Source organism: Strongylocentrotus purpuratus, unplaced genomic scaffold, assembly GCF_000002235.5.
Source record: "Strongylocentrotus purpuratus isolate Spur 01 unplaced genomic scaffold, Spur_5.0 spur5_contig_835, whole genome shotgun sequence".
In the NCBI taxonomy this organism is placed as follows: domain Eukaryota; kingdom Metazoa; phylum Echinodermata; class Echinoidea; order Camarodonta; family Strongylocentrotidae; genus Strongylocentrotus; species Strongylocentrotus purpuratus.
The window spans coordinates 456920-475154 of record NW_022145541.1 but is presented as its reverse complement, the minus strand read 5'-3'; the positions used below and the strand labels follow the sequence as shown (position 1 = coordinate 475154).

The 18235-nt window shown below is 38.0% G+C and overlaps 1 protein-coding gene across 1 annotated transcript; it reads right to left on the bottom strand.

The window, feature by feature from the left end:
• Positions 1-391: 391 nt before the first annotated feature.
• LOC585370 (nucleolar GTP-binding protein 2) lies at positions 392-17638 on the bottom strand. Its single transcript, XM_030985192.1, has 15 exons — positions 17380-17638; positions 15344-15425; positions 14684-14778; positions 12250-12383; positions 11355-11453; positions 9473-9625; positions 8702-8860; positions 6429-6542; positions 5580-5708; positions 4590-4694; positions 3408-3566; positions 2918-3016; positions 1312-1882; positions 798-934; positions 392-522 (listed from the first exon to the last, which is right to left on the bottom strand). The coding sequence occupies exons 1-15, from the start codon at positions 17447-17449 to the stop codon at positions 421-423; spliced, it is 2208 nt and encodes a 735-aa protein (XP_030841052.1). The 5' UTR covers positions 17450-17638; the 3' UTR covers positions 392-420.
• Between the last annotated feature and the right edge of the window lie 597 nt (positions 17639-18235).

Genomic DNA, 18235 nt, shown 5'->3' with positions numbered 1-18235 from the left:
AAACAGAATTAAGGGGTTTAAAAAAAATTGTCCCAGATCTATTTTTGTGTGAAAGATTTCACAATGGTCAATTACAAGTTCTAGATATTTACAAGCAAAATTAATATTTGTAATGGACATTACAATCTATTTGATGGAAGAATGAAATTATTTGTTAACAATATACAAGAATAAAAGTGAGGAAATTAACTCCATGTATTTCATTGCCTCAAAACAGCTCATCAAAGTTTTTGGCCAACCAAAGGTGTACAGATCATAGCAGCCGCTTTTATGTAGCAAGTGTCTGCCTCCAAAATAGATGAATAACTGCCTATCACACAGATTTGTGTATAAAAATCTGCATGAAAGTCCCTTCATAGATAATGTTCATGTTAATGTTTACATTAGCCTGCATTAGATTCTCTGGAGGTCCTGATATGGTCATTTGACTTTCTTGGATCTGTTTCTATTCTTGACGTTCGTCTCTGCGTAGAAATGCTGTCCGACCTTCTTACTCTTCTGTGCTCTCTCGATGCTTCGCTTCTGTAGAGACAAATACAAAAAAAAGAAGGTGAAAACGATTGGTGCAATGAGATTTTACTTCCCCCCTCCTTCATCAATATTTGATTTAAAACACACTTGTTTTCAAAATCCTTGCACAAGTTTGTGTTAAATGATATCCTCTTTTACATCATTATACAATTTAGGTGAAATTTTGAAGTAAAATTTTTGGAGCTCCCAAAACACAAAAGAATGAAAATAATTCAAATTTATTTCATTTTGTTTTTGTTTTTGTTTGCAATGAAATTGAATCTTACCTGTTTTGATGTGAGTTTCTTCTTTCCTGCTTTCTCCTCTTCAAAGTATCTCTTCTTCTTTCTCCTCGTGTCACCTGCATCATCTTCATCACTGCTCCCTAGAGGGCAGTATGACCCGATGGGTTGCGGTTTCTTGCCTAGGGTAACAAAATCAAAACAAATCGTTAAGGTTTTATTAAAGCCAGGAATTCCATGACTTTTACAAGCCGATCGCCTGTAAAATTTCAAGATATTTAGGGTTGGAATTCGAAATTTCTATTGGGTAAAATGTGTATGGTAAAACCAGTCTCTCAAAGATTTTTACTTTTTGGAGGCACTTCATTATCATTTGGAAGCATGGTTTTTTTAGGGCTTCAATATTACACTGTATCACAGACAATGATAGCACTTAGGGCCATGCATCTCTTTAACATTGTTAAATGATGCCTTTAACATCACTGTGCCACTTTTACTAAACTCGTACCATCTTTTCCTTTATTGGTAGCCCTTTCATGACTACAAGCTGATATCTTACCTTTCTTTGCTGGTTTGTTTTGATCCTCATTACTCTCTGTTTGACTCCTCTTTTGCAACATGGCTTCTCTCTTCTTCTCAATCTTTGCCTTGGCTAAGAGTTTCTTGTTCTTCGTATTGAGGAAGACGTTAGCACCGTACGAGATACCGGTCTTTGCCTCCTCTTTTCTTCTAGTCCTCTTTACCGACTTCTTCACAGAGTCTGATGATGCTGATGATGTTGATGCTTCATTCGTTAAATCTTTTCCTGCTTTGTCACTATCTTCCATCTGACTGACTACTTCTTCACCATCTTCATCTTGTTCTCCTTCTGCCGCCGCCTCCTCCTCCTCCTCCTCCTCTTCTTCCGGTTCCTGTCCTTCCGTGACCTCATTCTCCTCGCCATCCATGTCCTTTGGTTTCAGATCGTCTCCAGCGAACTTTGGTCCGATGTTGATTTTGCTGAGGTCTTGTTTCACTCCTCTGATCTCCTTCTTCTTAGGGACGGTGTCCTCCTTGGCAACCGTGTCCTTGGCAACCGTTTCCTTAGTCTTCTTGGGGGATTCTTTCTTGTCAACATCTTCCCTTGAATCCTAAGAGATGGACATGAATAAAAATAGGAATTGGCAACTCAAGAGCGCTTATAGACTTTGGTGGTATAGCGCTTTATAAGCAATGTTTTTATCATTATCATTATTATTGAGAACATCATGATACAATATGATAGAGAAACAAGTGTTACCTACAGATCATCTATATTATTGACCTGAAAACTAGTCTTAATACCATCATCACATTTTTAATAAGAACTTCCTCATGTTGAAGAGTTTATGTATTTAATAGTGAACACTTCCCCCATTTTTCAATTTACCACTCCAAATTTCTGCTCAATACTTACGGTATTCCCAAATAATAAAAAAAGGAGATTTTTATAATAATAATAATAATACATAACATTTATTAGGCGCTTAATACTGATGTTTCTAAGCGCACAGTGTTCTGATTAAGAGAAGACTATAACCCGTAGAATTAAATTAGAAGAAAAAGCAAAAATACAAAAGTAACATAGATAAGGTAAGAAAAACAGTGGCAATCAACTAAATAAAGACAAATATGGTGCGCACCTCCATTGACCGACGCACAACTGCAATTTACAATTTGAAAAGATAGGTTTTGAGTAGAGATTTGAATTGAGATACAGAGGGGGCGCAGTGAATAAAGGCGGGCAGTTTGTTCCAGAGAGCGGGGGCAATAACTGAAAAGGCGCGGTCACCATACCGGGTGTTAGTGTTAGTTTATGCTAGTTATCAGACTATCATACATGAACATGTCAATCTCAGACTTCCACGTCTAGAAATCTAATTGTGATGTATATTCACAGCTACCCCCACATTGTGCTGCACTCCACCCAGGTGAAGTAAATGGGGACCTGGTAGGAATTTATTCCTTAAAACAAAGAGCATGTGACAGCTGCTCTGCTAAAGCCATGCAGGGTATTTATGCCGCATTATTGTAGAGCGCTTAGAGACTTCTGATAAAGTAAGTGTAAGGCGCTTGTTAAGCACATATACTTATTATTATTATTATAATTCACAAATAAACTCAGTCTTGCATGATGATTGACTTACCTGTTCACAGTTGGGTGGTTTGACAAAGAAAGGGATTTTCCCTCTTTGCCAGTCATTCAATACCATCTTAGCTACAGTACTGACATCAGGTTCACCTCCCTGTAGAAGAGGAATAGGGGGGGGGGGGGGGATAAGAATAAAATATGAATGTTAAAACACTGCTAGATAACGGTAGAATAGATATGATAGAGTTAAATTTACCAGGTGCATAATAAGATGAAAAGTCTCTAAAAGCTTAATGTAGTCAACCAAAGAATCAAAAGTGTTTTGAATTGATGCAAAATTAATATCATTGTCAAGAGGAAGCCTTACCACTGCCCCCAAAATTAGGTATGAAAACCCATAATGCTCTGCAGGCTTTTTCATTAGGTACACGTCGACAACTGAATTACGTAACGGTATCTGCAAATTAAAAAACATCATCAAAATCTGTTTCTTCAACGAAACGGCATCATTATCTACAATGAATCTTTCATACACCTTTCCATACCTTGTTTAGTTTTCCAGTACGTTGAGCGAGCTTCTCTAAGAAGTCGATATAATCAACCCACTCTGAGACGCGGTACGTCTTCTGTAAGTAGTCTGGTTTGACCCGTCTCAACACCTCAGGAATGTAGTCTTCTGGACCCTTCACATTCTCTATCCGTACCTATGATAACAAAACAAATTTTAAATTAATTCAAACATATTTGTGGCTTACACCCAATAAATAAGATCGATTGATCGATCTGTAATTGAAAAACAAGTCAGAAAAAAATCTTGGAACCAGCGGATTTGAACCTGTGTAAGCCACAAATATATTTAAACTATTGAAATTTCTCCCAGGAAGCATTACATTAACAATTTTTTTTAATTGTTCAGCTTTCATTATTTTTAACTATTTACAACAATGTATTAAAGATATGCTACATGTATAATGGATGACTTTCAATAACATTTGGGACTCTGATGATAAAAGTATCAGTACAAAGAAATTGAAATATCAAAATGATTTTCAACCAATCAGACTTTGTACATGTACGACTAGTATTGAACATTGGATATTAAGTTGCATTTACTTGAATCCTTAAAGCGAAAGCTCCCTGGGCAATCAAGTGCTCAATTATTATCTATGCCCCTCACATTTAAAAAAAATCTTATGGTAGAACCACAAGTACACTGAAATTCTTTGAAGACAGTAGTTCAACTCATCGGTAAAAAATATGATCTGTGCGTTTTTTCATCAAAGATAGACGATTAGGGTTAAGAATAGCAAATAAAATTTACGTTCAATTTAGGGCTAGGGTTGGTGTAAAAAGAAAATTGAGTGCAGTACAATAAGCCAGTTCATAGTTGCAGTCTGAGCATGAGCAGATAAAGGTCATTGCAGAACAAATTGTGAAATACATGGATACAAAATACTGGAATACACGGATACAAAATACTGGATACGTGCTCATGAAAGTTATGTATTCATTATTCATCTATGCACAAGCAGCGCACTCCATGATACAAAGGTGGAAGTATTCTTTGAAAAGTCTATTTATGTAGCACCTCCATTGCTGTAGCAGTGATTATTTCAAAATGTACAAAGTGAGACGTCTTTATGTTTTGAAGATCTGTGGATATTCGGGGTCATTTGGGACATGTGCTAACCGTGAACTGGTCTATTGTCACCAGAGCATGTACTTACCACTCCCTTGAGTACAATCTCTGTCTCTGTCTCTCCCGATGGATAGACCACTCCAGGACAATCTATCAAGAAGATTCTTCTCATCAATGTGATGTACTGCCATACCTGTCAAGACACCAACAAAGAGATACTTCAATAGAATACGTCTTCTGAGGTTTCATGCTGTATAACAACAGGATCTACATACCTTGTGCAACCAAAAAATGGAATTATGATGGCAATTTTTTTTTTTTATTAAAATGAAACTTACAACCACGCGCGACACACTTCCAATGCAGAAATGTCCATTCCTTATGCTGTTATTTCCATATAAGAACCAATTATTTATTTACAAGTAACTATTTTTTTTTTTTTTTGTATTATCTGCGTTTCAATCTTTTTGAGAATATCTACGCCTTTCCCTTTTTTTTCTGTTTACTATTTGTACATGATAAATCTCTAATGAAGTTTTCAACATTTTAGGGCATTTGGTTGATTAGTGGTATGTGCAACAAAACAAACAAAAATTGAGAAAAAAACAGAATAATTCCGGGAAAAACGTAATGGTTGGCAGCTCTGTATGCCCCTTTTTCATTTCTGATTTGAAACATCAACACAATCCTAACCAGGAATCTGTAAAGCATTAGAATCTAGTCGCCCATAAAAAGTGCTGAGAAGACTGTAACTTATTTGTAATTCAAATCAAAAGACAGAAGAAATGCATCTGCCATGCAATTCTAAATGTTTTTTAAGATCATTGCTACCCCGTCCCCTCCCCTAAAAAATCTTTACTAATTCCAACAATAGTTTGATGTTCTGTCATTTTGACATATAAATAAATCAGATGCCTTTATTCATTTCACATGCAGTTTCAAGATTTTAGTAATCAAAGAAGACGCACAAATATTGTAAGCATTAGATGTGGGCCTTAGTCAAAATGTGTCAATTTGGTAACGATTGAAAATCCATATTTATGATTATCCGTTGCCATGGTAATAGGTGAATGTTTACCTTGGTTTCTCCTGCAATCGGTGCCACATTGCAGACCTTCTTAGCCCTGAGGGTATTGATAATGGAACTCTTGCCAGTGTTAGGGTATCCAATGAAACCTATACTGATCTGCTTCTTATCTACATGGAGCTATGGAAAAATAAAAATCAATGTAAATATTATACTGTATATGGTTACATAATACAAGAAGATGGAAATCAATGCAAACATTATACTGTATACATGTATGGTTACGTAACAGAGGCATAGAAATACACGAGGATAAAAGGACGAGTTATATCTGTTCATTTTTAAGAGAAGCTAGAATTGTCTTTATCCTCAAAGTGGAAGGGGGGCAATTCCACGGTAACGGAAGGACACTCAGACAAGATTTTTGAACTTCAGGTTCATACTAAAAGAACTGTTTTATTAGTATAAGATGTGAAACAGTACAGATATAATACCTATATAAGTGCCTTTAATTCTCTCCAAAAAAATTGTCATTATAGTTAAGTAGTTTAAGAATGTGCATATTAATTATCTCGGTAACGGAAGGACATAAAAATGGACATGGTTTTTCCAGTTAATTAGTGTTTATCCAAACTTTGTGAAGTTGATGAAGCTTTCCACTTGACTGAAACACATTTTGTTCCCCATAGTTTAATACATACTAATAAAACATTTCTTTTAGTATGAACCTGAAGTTCAAAAATCTTGTCCTTCCGTTACCGTGGAATTGCCCAGGGGGGAAGAAAAGAAGAAGGAAAAAAGGGGGAAAAAAAGGGGGGAAAGAGGGGGAAAAAAAGGGGGAAAAAAAAGGGGAAAACAAAAAATGAAATTCCAGACAGATTTGACAGATTTGAATCCTACCTTGCCAAACTGTCTTAGTAGCTGTATGAGGGCGCCCTTTCCGAATGGATTCCTCATGCTGGCGTGGAACGCTAGGGTGGGGTAGTCATGGGATAAAATGGCTACCCATCGTTTCTAGATATGAGAAAGAACATACAGAAGCACATTAAATTGCAAATCAAGTATATGTAATCCATAGAAAATTAAGTTGGTACTTTTATGCATGTATTATTACCCACGATTCTTACTCGAATGAAGATAAGTGCAGTGCCAATATGAGCACTTTAAATTATTTGTGTCCTTTCTAGCTACTTTATAAGCTGTTATTTTCACGAGGGTTTTATTCTCACGATTTTTGCGAATCGCATATTATCGTCAATTTATCAACGCACAAAAATATTGGCACTTCATCATACCGGAGCGCGAAAATATCAGCATAAAATTAAGTGCTTGCTTCCTCTCGATCGTTAGCTACTGTACTACTATACTAGTACTAGTAAATGCCTTATGTTCTAATGCAATGCTGTTGCCTCCCGCCCTGCGCGTTCCTTCTCTCCTGGAGCGTATATTGCACAGATTGCATAACGCAGGCATGTATGTGATCCTCGTATGTACCGGGACGTTAACTTGGCTGTATGTGGTGCAATGGGCTGCCTAAACATGTGTGTGTACTTACATGAACGAGTCTGTGCGTAGGAAAACGCCAGCAACCGCGGACCACTCCATAGAAAACTACCTCAAACCGCGGACGTACCTGCAATGGGGGACCGTCCACGGTTGCGATACCGGTTCCGCCATATCAAATTTACGACGTAGGGGGCGTTTGAATATTAGATGTCACAGCGGCAACATTGACTGGATCAATCCGATGTGTATCGCGAAATGTCACAGCGCCCCCTTTTGACTGCGCGGGAGAGGTGCTCGCTACCTGGATCATCCCATAGGAGGTACGTCCGCGGTTTGATGTAGTTTTCTATGGAGTGGTCCGCGGTTGCTGGTGATTACCTACGCACACACACACAAGTACTAAACTTGGTCCACGGTTGACGCCATTTCCTTGTAGTGGTGTGCAGGCGCGTACGCAGGGGGGGGGGTTTGGGGGGTTAAACCCCCCCCTTTGGAAATTTTTTGTGTGTAAACCCCCCTAAAAAAAACCTAAAACCCCCCCCTTTTGGATTTTTTTTTTTTTTTTTTTTTTTTTTTTTTTTTTAATTATTAAAAAAAAAAAAAAAAAAAAAAAATTATTCCCATGGCCGACCTAAAAAAGGTGACCTTACCCCCCCCCAACGGAGCAAAATGTCAAATTTCCAAATTTCGAGACCAAAAAAAAAAAAAAAAGTGTCCTCTTACCCCCCCCCCCCCCCCGCTTTTTCAGCGGTCGGCTGAGTCGTTGCGATTTTTTTGGGACCAAAAAAAAAAAAAAAATGTGTCCTCTTACCCCCCCCCCCCCCCCCCCCCCCCCCCCCCCCGCTTATTCAGCGGCTGGCTAAGTCGTTGCGAAATTTTCGGACCGATTTATAAATGTTAAAACCCCCCCCTTGAAAAAATCCTGCGTACGCGCCTGGTGGTGTGTGTGTATGTGCTGGTGCGAGAAAGTTTGTGAATACTTCATGCTCATTCATTAATTCTGCTGTGGGCTATTCGCAAAAGCAACGACTCGCAATAATGTCTCTTAGCCTGTCATTCGCGAAAATATGTGTACACAAAATATTAGCTTATACAGTACTTATACTGCTTATACAGTACAGTGTCATTAGCATAAAGTCTTGTAGGAATACACCATACCAAATCAAATAAGATTCTGATGAATAAGTGACTTTAAAAGCTTGTTTGATTGAATGGGGATCGAGTTATAGATTGGTTTTGGGGTTCTTTATATAAATGAACACAACAAAACTCTTGCCCTTTGCTTGAAATCTATGGTTGGCTTTGTAAATAATTTTTTTTTTCAACAATTTTTTAGAAGAAAGAAATATAAGCCCAAAGAGGAAAAAAAAAATTAAAAGATTTCTGACCGACAGACCCATGTTTTGCCACCTAAAGGGCAATACAACATCATTCTTTTTCGGGGGCCTATTATAAACATTTCTGACTTACCGTAGCCCAAGTTGGGACTAGATCCACTTTGTTCAGAACAAAGATGAGGTGTTTATGAGGCTTTTCTTTCTTGAGGTAACTTTAAAAGCTTGTTTGATTGAATGGGGATCAAGTTTTAGATTGGTTTTGGGGTTTCGATATAATGAACTCAACAAAACTCTTGCAAGACTACATTAATATAAACATTTCTGACTTACCGTAGCCCAAGTTGGGACCAGATCCACTTTGTTTAGCACAAAGATGAGGTGTTTATGAGGCTTCTCTTTCTTGAGGTAGTTCTCTATGTACTTGGATCTTGTTCCCATCGGATCCCGGGCATCAAGAACTTGAACCACAACATCGGAAGAATCTATCACCTGCAATAGAAAGAGTTTGATGTGACTTTAATTTCATAGAAATGGACCGTTTAACTTGAATAAATTGAAATGAGTTGACTGTAAAGATGTTTATGCGTGGGTATATAGTCAGTCGTGAAGTAGGCAACTTGGCGAACACTGAGCCAACGAGTATAATGCTCCCGTACGGACGTACGCATAAAGGGACACTAGAACGCATGGGAGCGTAATACCCATTGTTGGCTCAGTATGCTGCCCTATATATACCCACGCATGAGCAACTTTAAGATGGCTTATGTTGAAGCATGCATTTGAATGATGTATACAAATATTGTTTTGATATTGGTTGTATAAATTAAAAAGTTTATGCAGTTACTTTTATTTGTTATAAAAATAAAAAATTACCCATTGGAGCAAAGAAACGGGGGGAAATTGCATGTATACGGTACTCTGCCATATCATTGTAAAAGCATTTTGGAAAGTGGTTATGTCCTCTTGAGTTACAATTGCAAAGTTGAGGGTTCAAATCTTGTGCTGGTTACAGTCCTCACACATCAATGTACTACACACAACACATTACCATATTCAATGTCTTTTTCTGAATTTCCCTCTTGTTTAAAACCTAGGCATTACCTTATAGAGTTCATTCCATATTCTTTTGGACTGTCCAGCTCCAAAGACCCAATCTTTGACCTCATCCCTGACTCCTCCATCATCGAACACCAAGTCAGTGTCCTTCTCGACGTCGTACTTATCACTAGACTCCTCTGCAGACTTTACCAAGGACTACACAAAAGAAAACACACAGGATTGGTGGAGAATTAAGACTAATGAGCATACATTACATGCATCCATCCTTTCCTCTCCCAAAAGTACACTATGTAGGCATAAAAGAACCTTAAAGATAAAGACCAGTTATGGTCATGTGATTGCATTGTAAAAGAAACGTTGTGGAATCGATCAGAAAGGTTGATTATCTAGCATATAAGTATTGGCGTGTACTGCAAGGTTCTGGAATCATCAAAATCATAAGAAATTTGGCCCAGTTTTGGTAAAGTTACAAGCACTATACACAGAAAGATGTATATGGGACTATGCACACGTGCAAGACACGTGCGTTTATCTCTCACATAACAATAGATAAAATAATTTACCAAATATATCAATTAGTAGGCAGTTCCTCAGCAAAATTTGTATGATCACGTATTAGTCAAAACATATTCTTTCACATGATTGGTAATAGAAACTTCCATTTCATTTTTTGAGAGGGGGGCGTTTCCAAAACTGGTCTTTACCTTTAAGAGTAAGTTCAAGGCAATCTTTTCTTGAACAACTTGTGGAAGAACCTCTGTAAAATACCATACAGAATAAGAAATCTACAAACTCATGAGTGCCAGTGGTAATCCAATGTGTGCACATGTGTGTAATCCTTTCCTCATGTGCATAATTTTCTGGTAGCTATTAATTTATAACTGGTCCAAACATCTTCATAATGCATGCTTAAAAGCAAAGCACACAGAAGTTGGTATGAGAGATTAATTACTAGCACATGTTGTTTTAAAAAAATGGTCAAATCATTTTTATCAATATTCTGATAATGGGGGCATTTGAAGAGCAGTCATTTGAATGCGGCATTGCCAGAGCTGCCAACCTTGTGCGACCAAAAAAGGAATCATGATGGCAAAAAAAAGCAATTTCAAGCAAAAAAAAGGAATTCATAAAAACGAAACTTACAACCACGCGCGACACACTTCCAATGCAGAAATGTTCATTCATCATGCTGTTTTTTCCATACAAGCAGGAATTTTTTTATGGTGGTTATTTTTGTATTATCGGCATTTTATTTATATAAATTTTATAAAATTGGTTTTCTATCGAATTTGTGATCGAATCACCATTTTAGGGTAGTTGTTTGACGTACAGTATGTAAAAAAGAAAAAAAAAAGAAAAAAAAAAAAAAAAGTATTTTATAAAGAAAAAACGTAATACCAAAACGGAGTAATTCCAGCAAAAACGGAATGGTTGGCAGCTTCTGCACTGTAATTTAAAGGAGAACACTCACATATGAATGTCCAGCTTTACAAGAACTGAAGAGGCGTGATGGCTCAGTGGTAGAGCCAAGTCAAACCAAGTCAATACCCTTGTGCCCTTTGGTAAGGCATTAATCCTCATTACCAAGTCCCTCTGAGAGGACTTAAAGCAGTCGGTCCCCTGGTTGTTAATACTTACAAGCATTTATGCTTTCTTAGCAGTCAGGTAAAAAAATCATAATCAAACAACCCCCCCCCCCCCCCCCCCCCCCATATGCATGTTCCCTCCCTTTGAAAGCACTCCCCTAAGTCCGGTGTGTAAAGTCAATGCGAGTCGATTTTTGTGTGTATTACGAGCTGGACTTTGTTGCACGAAAAGTACCCCTTTATCAGAGATTTTGGGAACATGAATGCGGTCCCTTTGTTCCCTGAGTGAGGGGCCGGGCATCAAACTCAAACAAACTCAAATTTCTCAGCAAACTCACCTCTACATCTGCCACCTTGATGTTGACTCTCTTCCTTTGTTTCTTGGGACCAAACGTTGATCCAAAGCTCTCTGTATCCAACAGGTGAACACGATTGTACTGTGTACATGTATTTAAAAAGAAATGTAGAAGTGTGGGTAGAGATTGTTAGAATTGTCCATGTTCAAGTTACATATAATGAATTTCTCTACTTTCATGATTCATAATTATTTTTCAGTCCATATTTTGGCACACAACCAATGTCTATTTCTAAGTTCTGACCTCACAGCTGTGACAAATCACAATCACAAAATTTGATACCATACATGTACATGTACACTTTCAGGAAATTTATGTATGATTATATACATTTTTTAGTAGACTTATTGACATAACTTCAGGTTATTACCCTTTTTCTGACTCATTCATCAACTTGTTTTTTCTTTTGAACACCATCCTTCTCTTTCTCCTTTCTCTCTGTCTGTCTCTGTATGTCTGTTTGTATGTCGTGTCTGTCTCTCTCTCTCTCTCTCTCACCAAAACTCTCACTCCCTTTATCTCTCAATCTGCCATTTGTCTTCCCTCTTATTCTCCCCATCCTCCTTTTCTCTAACTGATAATACAATCTTACCTTGGCCTTCTCTTGCAGTAGAGTAATGGGTAGCTTGGTCTCTCACTCACTCACTCACTCACTCACTCCTACTCTCTCTTTTCCTCTTTCTTCCTTCTACCCCTCGCTCTCTTCCCTCCATCACCCTATGTTTACAATCCTTACCTTAGCCTTCTCTTGCAGCAGAGTAGTACTAGTAGCTTGGTCTCTCACTCACTAACTCACTCACTCCTACTCTCTCTTTTCCTCTTTCTACCTTCTACCCCTCGCTCTCTTCCCTCCATCAACCTATTTTACAATCGTTACCTTAGCCTTCTCTTGCAGCAGAGTAATTGGCAGCTTGGTCTGTTTCATGACGACCTGATACGGATCCTTGATGACCTTCCCAAGCTCCTCCTGGAAGGTCTGCAATGCATTTTGGGATACCACCCTCGTATTGCCTATGGTAACAGGGTAACAAAACAAACTATAATTCTACTTTTCAAACATCTCATTGGTAGTATTAAATACACCAGGGCCTCCTCTAATAACAAGTTAAAATTGATACAAAGCAATCGTAAGTCCTCCAATCAATCATGTCTTATGGTCTCCTATCTCTTATGGTACATACATGTAGTTGCAATTGTCATCAACTCTTTATAAGACTTGCCATACTTGTAAATATGAAAAATGATGACAATATCCCAGAAAATGGACAATAAATAATAAAGTCATAATTCCAATACAATTTGTTTCAACTGTTATACTTTATCTGCATACATGTATGAGTATTGAGTCATTTTTCACTTATCCCATTTTCAATTCACTATCACCTCGAATATAAGTTAATTCTTCAGTCGACTGAATTCAAGACAACGTTGTAAGTCAATGATTTTGAGCTCTTAAAATAAAAACATTACAAAGTCTTAGGATGTGCACAAGCATCTATAGTACTTGAACAGGAGTACATGTATCAATAGCAGCTAGGGTAAAGGGCAGAGGGGGGGATACACAGGGGCTCAGGGCGAATTAGCCCCCAAAATGCCAAAAAGAGCCGCTGAAAATCATAAAAAAGGCCCCCCCCCCAAAAAAAAAAAAAAAAAAATAATAATAATAATACTAATAATAATAATTTAAAAAAATTAAAAATTAAAAAAATAGAATAAATAAATAAATTTGAAAAAAAAATTGCAAAGAGTTCAATGCAAAACAAATTAAACAGTGTTATTTTCATGCAAGCAAGCTTGAAAAGTAGTCCCCAAATTTAAAAAAAAATTCTTTTACCTGGTAAAGGGGACATGAAGTGTTTTACCCCTCAATAAAATAAAAATAAACCTTTCTCGATACATACATTTATCGGTGCATTGAAATACATGTAATTGTACATGAAGGCCAGTATACATGTATCATCTCATAATAAAACACAAATGTGACCCGGCACCACAAAACCAACAAAAAGTCGCAACCAGCGATTCTCCGTAATCAGCTAAAGTGTCAATTTAGGTGAAAAAAAATAGATTTTGTTTTTTTTGCATTTTCTGAAAGAGTGGTCTTTTCTGTACCTAGTATCAAAATTTGGAAGTCTAAAACATAGTCGAAGATGTGTTTTAAACGGTTTTTCTAGACCAGTTTTTTTCGCACAGCCTTCGGTCTCTTCCAAAATTTGATCACTTTTCCCGAGCGAAATTATCGTAGTCCGGAAATGGTCGGTCGTTGCTAACGGGTCGTGCTACGCGGGCTGTGATTGGTCCGTTATAGCAATCAGTGCGGCGCGCCATTTTGTTTGTATCCGCTTTCACATCCGAGTTCCAGATTTGCGTTCGTCTTATATTCTCCGTTAACGACTTCGAGTAGCTTGATTGTACATCACATATCCAGAATTTGTTGATCAAGATTAAGAACATTATTATATTTTATACATTTGAGAGTGACAAGTTGCGAAAAAGTCTACAACGTCGTTACAATGCCAGGTTTTGTACGTGAGCAGAGCCGTGGGATGGTACCGGGGTGCACCAACGCAGATGCCCGGGTAGCTCGTGCGGTCAACGAAGCGATGATGCGGGGGCTAGCTGCGGGGGATCAGGCCAACCTTACAGCTTTGCTTACTGAACACTTCGGGCAAGACAGCGACGAGAGAATTCCTGATAATGTGGTTACAAATCATTGCCCAGATGTATACAAAACAAGATAGGTGACAAGCAGTGTTATGTAAGGGGGAACAAAAAGACTCCGGGTCCACCGTGAATAGGCATTGTCTAGTGCAGGTGTCTCGGCACTATGTTGCAGTTCACTTAATCTGTCCAATTACAACTCTATACATTTACAACATAATAACTTTTGAAAGACTTAAGTCCACACATTGAAACCTCAGAAACATAATGAACAGACTATGTTTGACCATCAGGCCAAATTTCAGCCTAATCTGAAAATCTCTTCACAGTGGTTGCTATGGCCTTTTGATTCACCCTTCTATTGATTTCCCTGTGGTTTGCTTGCTCCGCATGCTTGAATAGCCCCAAACTTTAAAGCTCTCTTTCTCACAATTTAATACCAGTAACCTCCCTCACCAGCTCTTTTCATTCACTAAATTGAAAGGGTTAGGAAGCTTCAATTTGGACAAGTAATATACCATTTTAATGAGGAGAACTTCTTCTTTCATAATCAGATGAAATCAGGAAAATAATTTTTTGCGACTTTTTGGTGGTTTTGTGGTGCCGGGTCACAAATAGTCATGACTAAGAGTAATCTATGGACTACTTACCAAACCATTTTCTATTTGGCTCTACTCGAGCTACTGTCCCTGACTTCAGCTGTTTCTGAAACGGAGCTGCCATCACAATTTTACCCTTCCGATTTCTGAAAAAGAAATAGAACATCAATATATTAAACATTAACAACCTGAAAATGTGAAAATGTGAATTCATAGCAGTAGATATTGAATACCACTGAAAAACATATTTATTTTTGTTTCAAATTAAGCAAATCAACACTACAAATAATTTGCTATTGACTTTGTGCCTAGATTAGGAATGAAAGTAGGAAAACTGAAGAATCTTTTAGGCAGGATGAATGATTTAAATGACAGTAATAAGTTATCATTGATTCTGATACACTGTGAAGATGAGACTTTGATATCTGTACTGCATAAGAAAAATGTATTCTTTGTATCAAAAAGATAAAAACTTCTTTTCAGACGGAGTACCTTGAGGAAATTTCAAATCAACAAAGAAATAATAATATTGTTGAGTATTTGTAATGCGCCATCTCCACATGACTAATGTGTTTGAGGTGCAATGGAGAAGAAAAACTACAAGAAAACTCGAAATTACTCTAGTTTAAAATACAACTTAGATGGGCCCCGTCCATTTTAAAAAGTTTATTGGTGATTTACAATTTACACAATTTAATATGAAAGATGTACCTTTGGGGTTTTCCCTTCCGATACATGTTCAATCTCATGATGGTTGAGCGGTCTCTCATGCCACTCCCTGCATTGCCTCGATCTATAAGGAACAAGAAGAGTCATGAACATTCATCACATGTTATAAGTAGCCACACAAAGAATCAAAAGTGTTTTGAATTGATGTAAAACTCATATCATTGCGAAGGGGAAGCCTTGCCGATCAAATACAACAACTCTTCTCTTCAAAATATGTTTGGGGCTCGCAGTAATCAACTCTCAAAAATGTTAGTTTTTAGATCCAGATTTTCTGCCTTCAGCGGTCCTTTGTAGAGCGTCAATATTTGTGACGTCACATACGGGACATGGCTGGCTAGCTGCATACTGCTACACGGCACTGAGCTGTTAGTCAAGTGTGTGACATCACAATTCAGAGCTCGCTACGCTTGTGTGTTTGACTTACGTTCAGGGGCGTTCGGGGGTCTAAGGAGGGTCTTGAAAAATTGCATTTTACGCCTTTCCATGATATCTCTATGATTTCTCAGCAAACTGTTCGTGTTTTTCAAGAGAAAATCTTTCCATCCATATGTAATTTGTTCTAATTATGAGTTGTTAGTGAATTTTCTTTGTGTAGCTCCTTTAAACAGGCTGTATGGCATTACTACTACAAAATATAATCATAGAAAAATAGACCATTAGCTTCAACTGGTATGCCATAGCAGATAGTATTTGCAACAGTGGAATGTGGCTCTTCAGAAATAATAAGGCACATTTTCATCATATGATGAAAATGTAATAAACTTTTGAGATTCACAGAACAAGGAATTTTTTTTCCTCACAATTCTCTCCCCGGGCGCAAGTTAAAATTTCACGATAAATCTTATTGACGAACACGATTGTCAACACTAGATCTAGTTCACTTTTTTATCATTTTTTTACCAACTCAAAATATCTGACAAAGAAATGTTTCATGGTTTCATATCTAATTGTATTTCCATTCCGTTTAGAGTTAATATCCAGGTTGATCTATGAGCAGTACGAGTATGGCTACATCAATGTGAGTGATGGCTGCAGTCCACCTCATTGTGATCAGTAGGGGCCCTGGTCCGAGAATGAGGATCATAAACGAGGATACAGGGAGAAAAAAATAAGCGGGGGCTCAGGGCCAGGGAAAATTAGCCCCCGAAACTAACCGAAAATGCCCAAAAGAGCCCCCGAAAGTCTTAAAAGAGCCCCCAAATTTTGCATAGAGTTCAAAACGCGGACAAATCGCGTCCTAAAAAATAAGGATCGTTCGCATTTTTGCAGACCTTTTGTATATTTGACGCTCTGCAAGTTTTCGGGTTCCCGATTCTTGCGCTGGCAATGCGAAAAACAGATTCCGCGGAATAAAATACCCCCAGTTAACCGTCTACTAGTATTATGGGTTGTCCTTCTTCCAGAGGATAACGTGAGAGTCTCTGTACGTAGTCAATGTGAAATACATCAACAAAATCATTGTGGAATCCGTTTTTCGCATCGCTGACGCCCGGATCGGAAAGTAGAATCGTCAGCGAAACTGAGGACAATCCTCATTTTTGAGTCCTAAGCATCTGTCCGCATTTACGAAGACGCCGATACCCATTTAACGCGGGCGATCCCCATCTATGCGGGCGATCCTTATTCTCGGACCTCCCCACTGGCCGTAGTGCGGTCAACCTCGTTGTCTTAGACTTCAACAATGAGGTCGACTGCAGCTAAGTTCTGGTTCTTCTTTTTTCTTTTTCTCCCCGTCTACTGCTTCTTCATCATGTTCTTCCTGAAAAGTGCAGGCTTCAATTCATGAAATGAAGATTAACACACTGTGAATTATTGTCATTGATATTAGACCTATTTCTATAACTTATGGGGAGTGAGATTTCCTCATCTGATATTTTTGTTCGTTTTAAACACTGCACTGAATAATTGAATTGAAAAAGAATTTATCAAAATCAAATCATCAATCTTGATAGAAATTAAAGTTGAACTTGAGACAAAATAGGCAAAATTGGGCCATTGATTATTCAAAATCAACTTACCTGGGTTTGTACTACTGTTGGACTTCTTTATTCCTTGCTCCTTCCTTTTCTTCTTTTCTGTTTTCGCCATTTTGGTGAGATATTGTTGACAAACAGGACAGAATACGAACGAACCACTTTCTTAAAACTTGAAAATGAACGCGCGGGACTGAAATGATAAATTGTCACGTTGTTGCAGCTAACTACATGCACGTCATGTGTACGACTACGACGTACGTGATGACCGAGTCAAAGCGAAGATTTAAGCTAGTCTTGTACGTAGACGTGGTTGTGTTCATGAGCGCGAGTTAGTCTGCTTGCTCAGTCTTCTTTTTTTTTTAAATACACGTAGTAGGCCTACGCAAGTGAACGCGCTGCATAAATTGGCATATAATCTTCCAATGGGCCCGGGAGGGGGTATAGGCAGAGGCGGCGCTCCTGGGGGACAGGAGGGGGGGGGGGGTGAACAGCGCCCCCACTTTTTCAAGTACCCCAAATGTGCCCTTTTTAAATAGGTAAAGTGCCCCTTTTACTTTGACAAGTTCCCATTTTCTTTTGCAATAAGTGTCCATTTTCCATTCTCATAAGTGCCTTTTAAAATCTCTAGTAAGTTCACCTTTACAGGTACGAGAAGCGCCCATTTGCACTTTTGATAAGCGCCCCCCTTCACCTCTGATAATTGCCCTATTCAAATCTGAGAGGTTCCCCTTTTTCTTTGTAAAAATTGCCCCTTCCCCTTTTAATAACTACCCCTTTTTTATTTGGATAAGCGCACCTTATATTTTCAAATGTGCCCCGTTTCTTTTTTTATAAACATTTACTTCTCATAAACATTAATTTTCTGCCTCTATGTGAATGATATTTGTAACCTGCAACT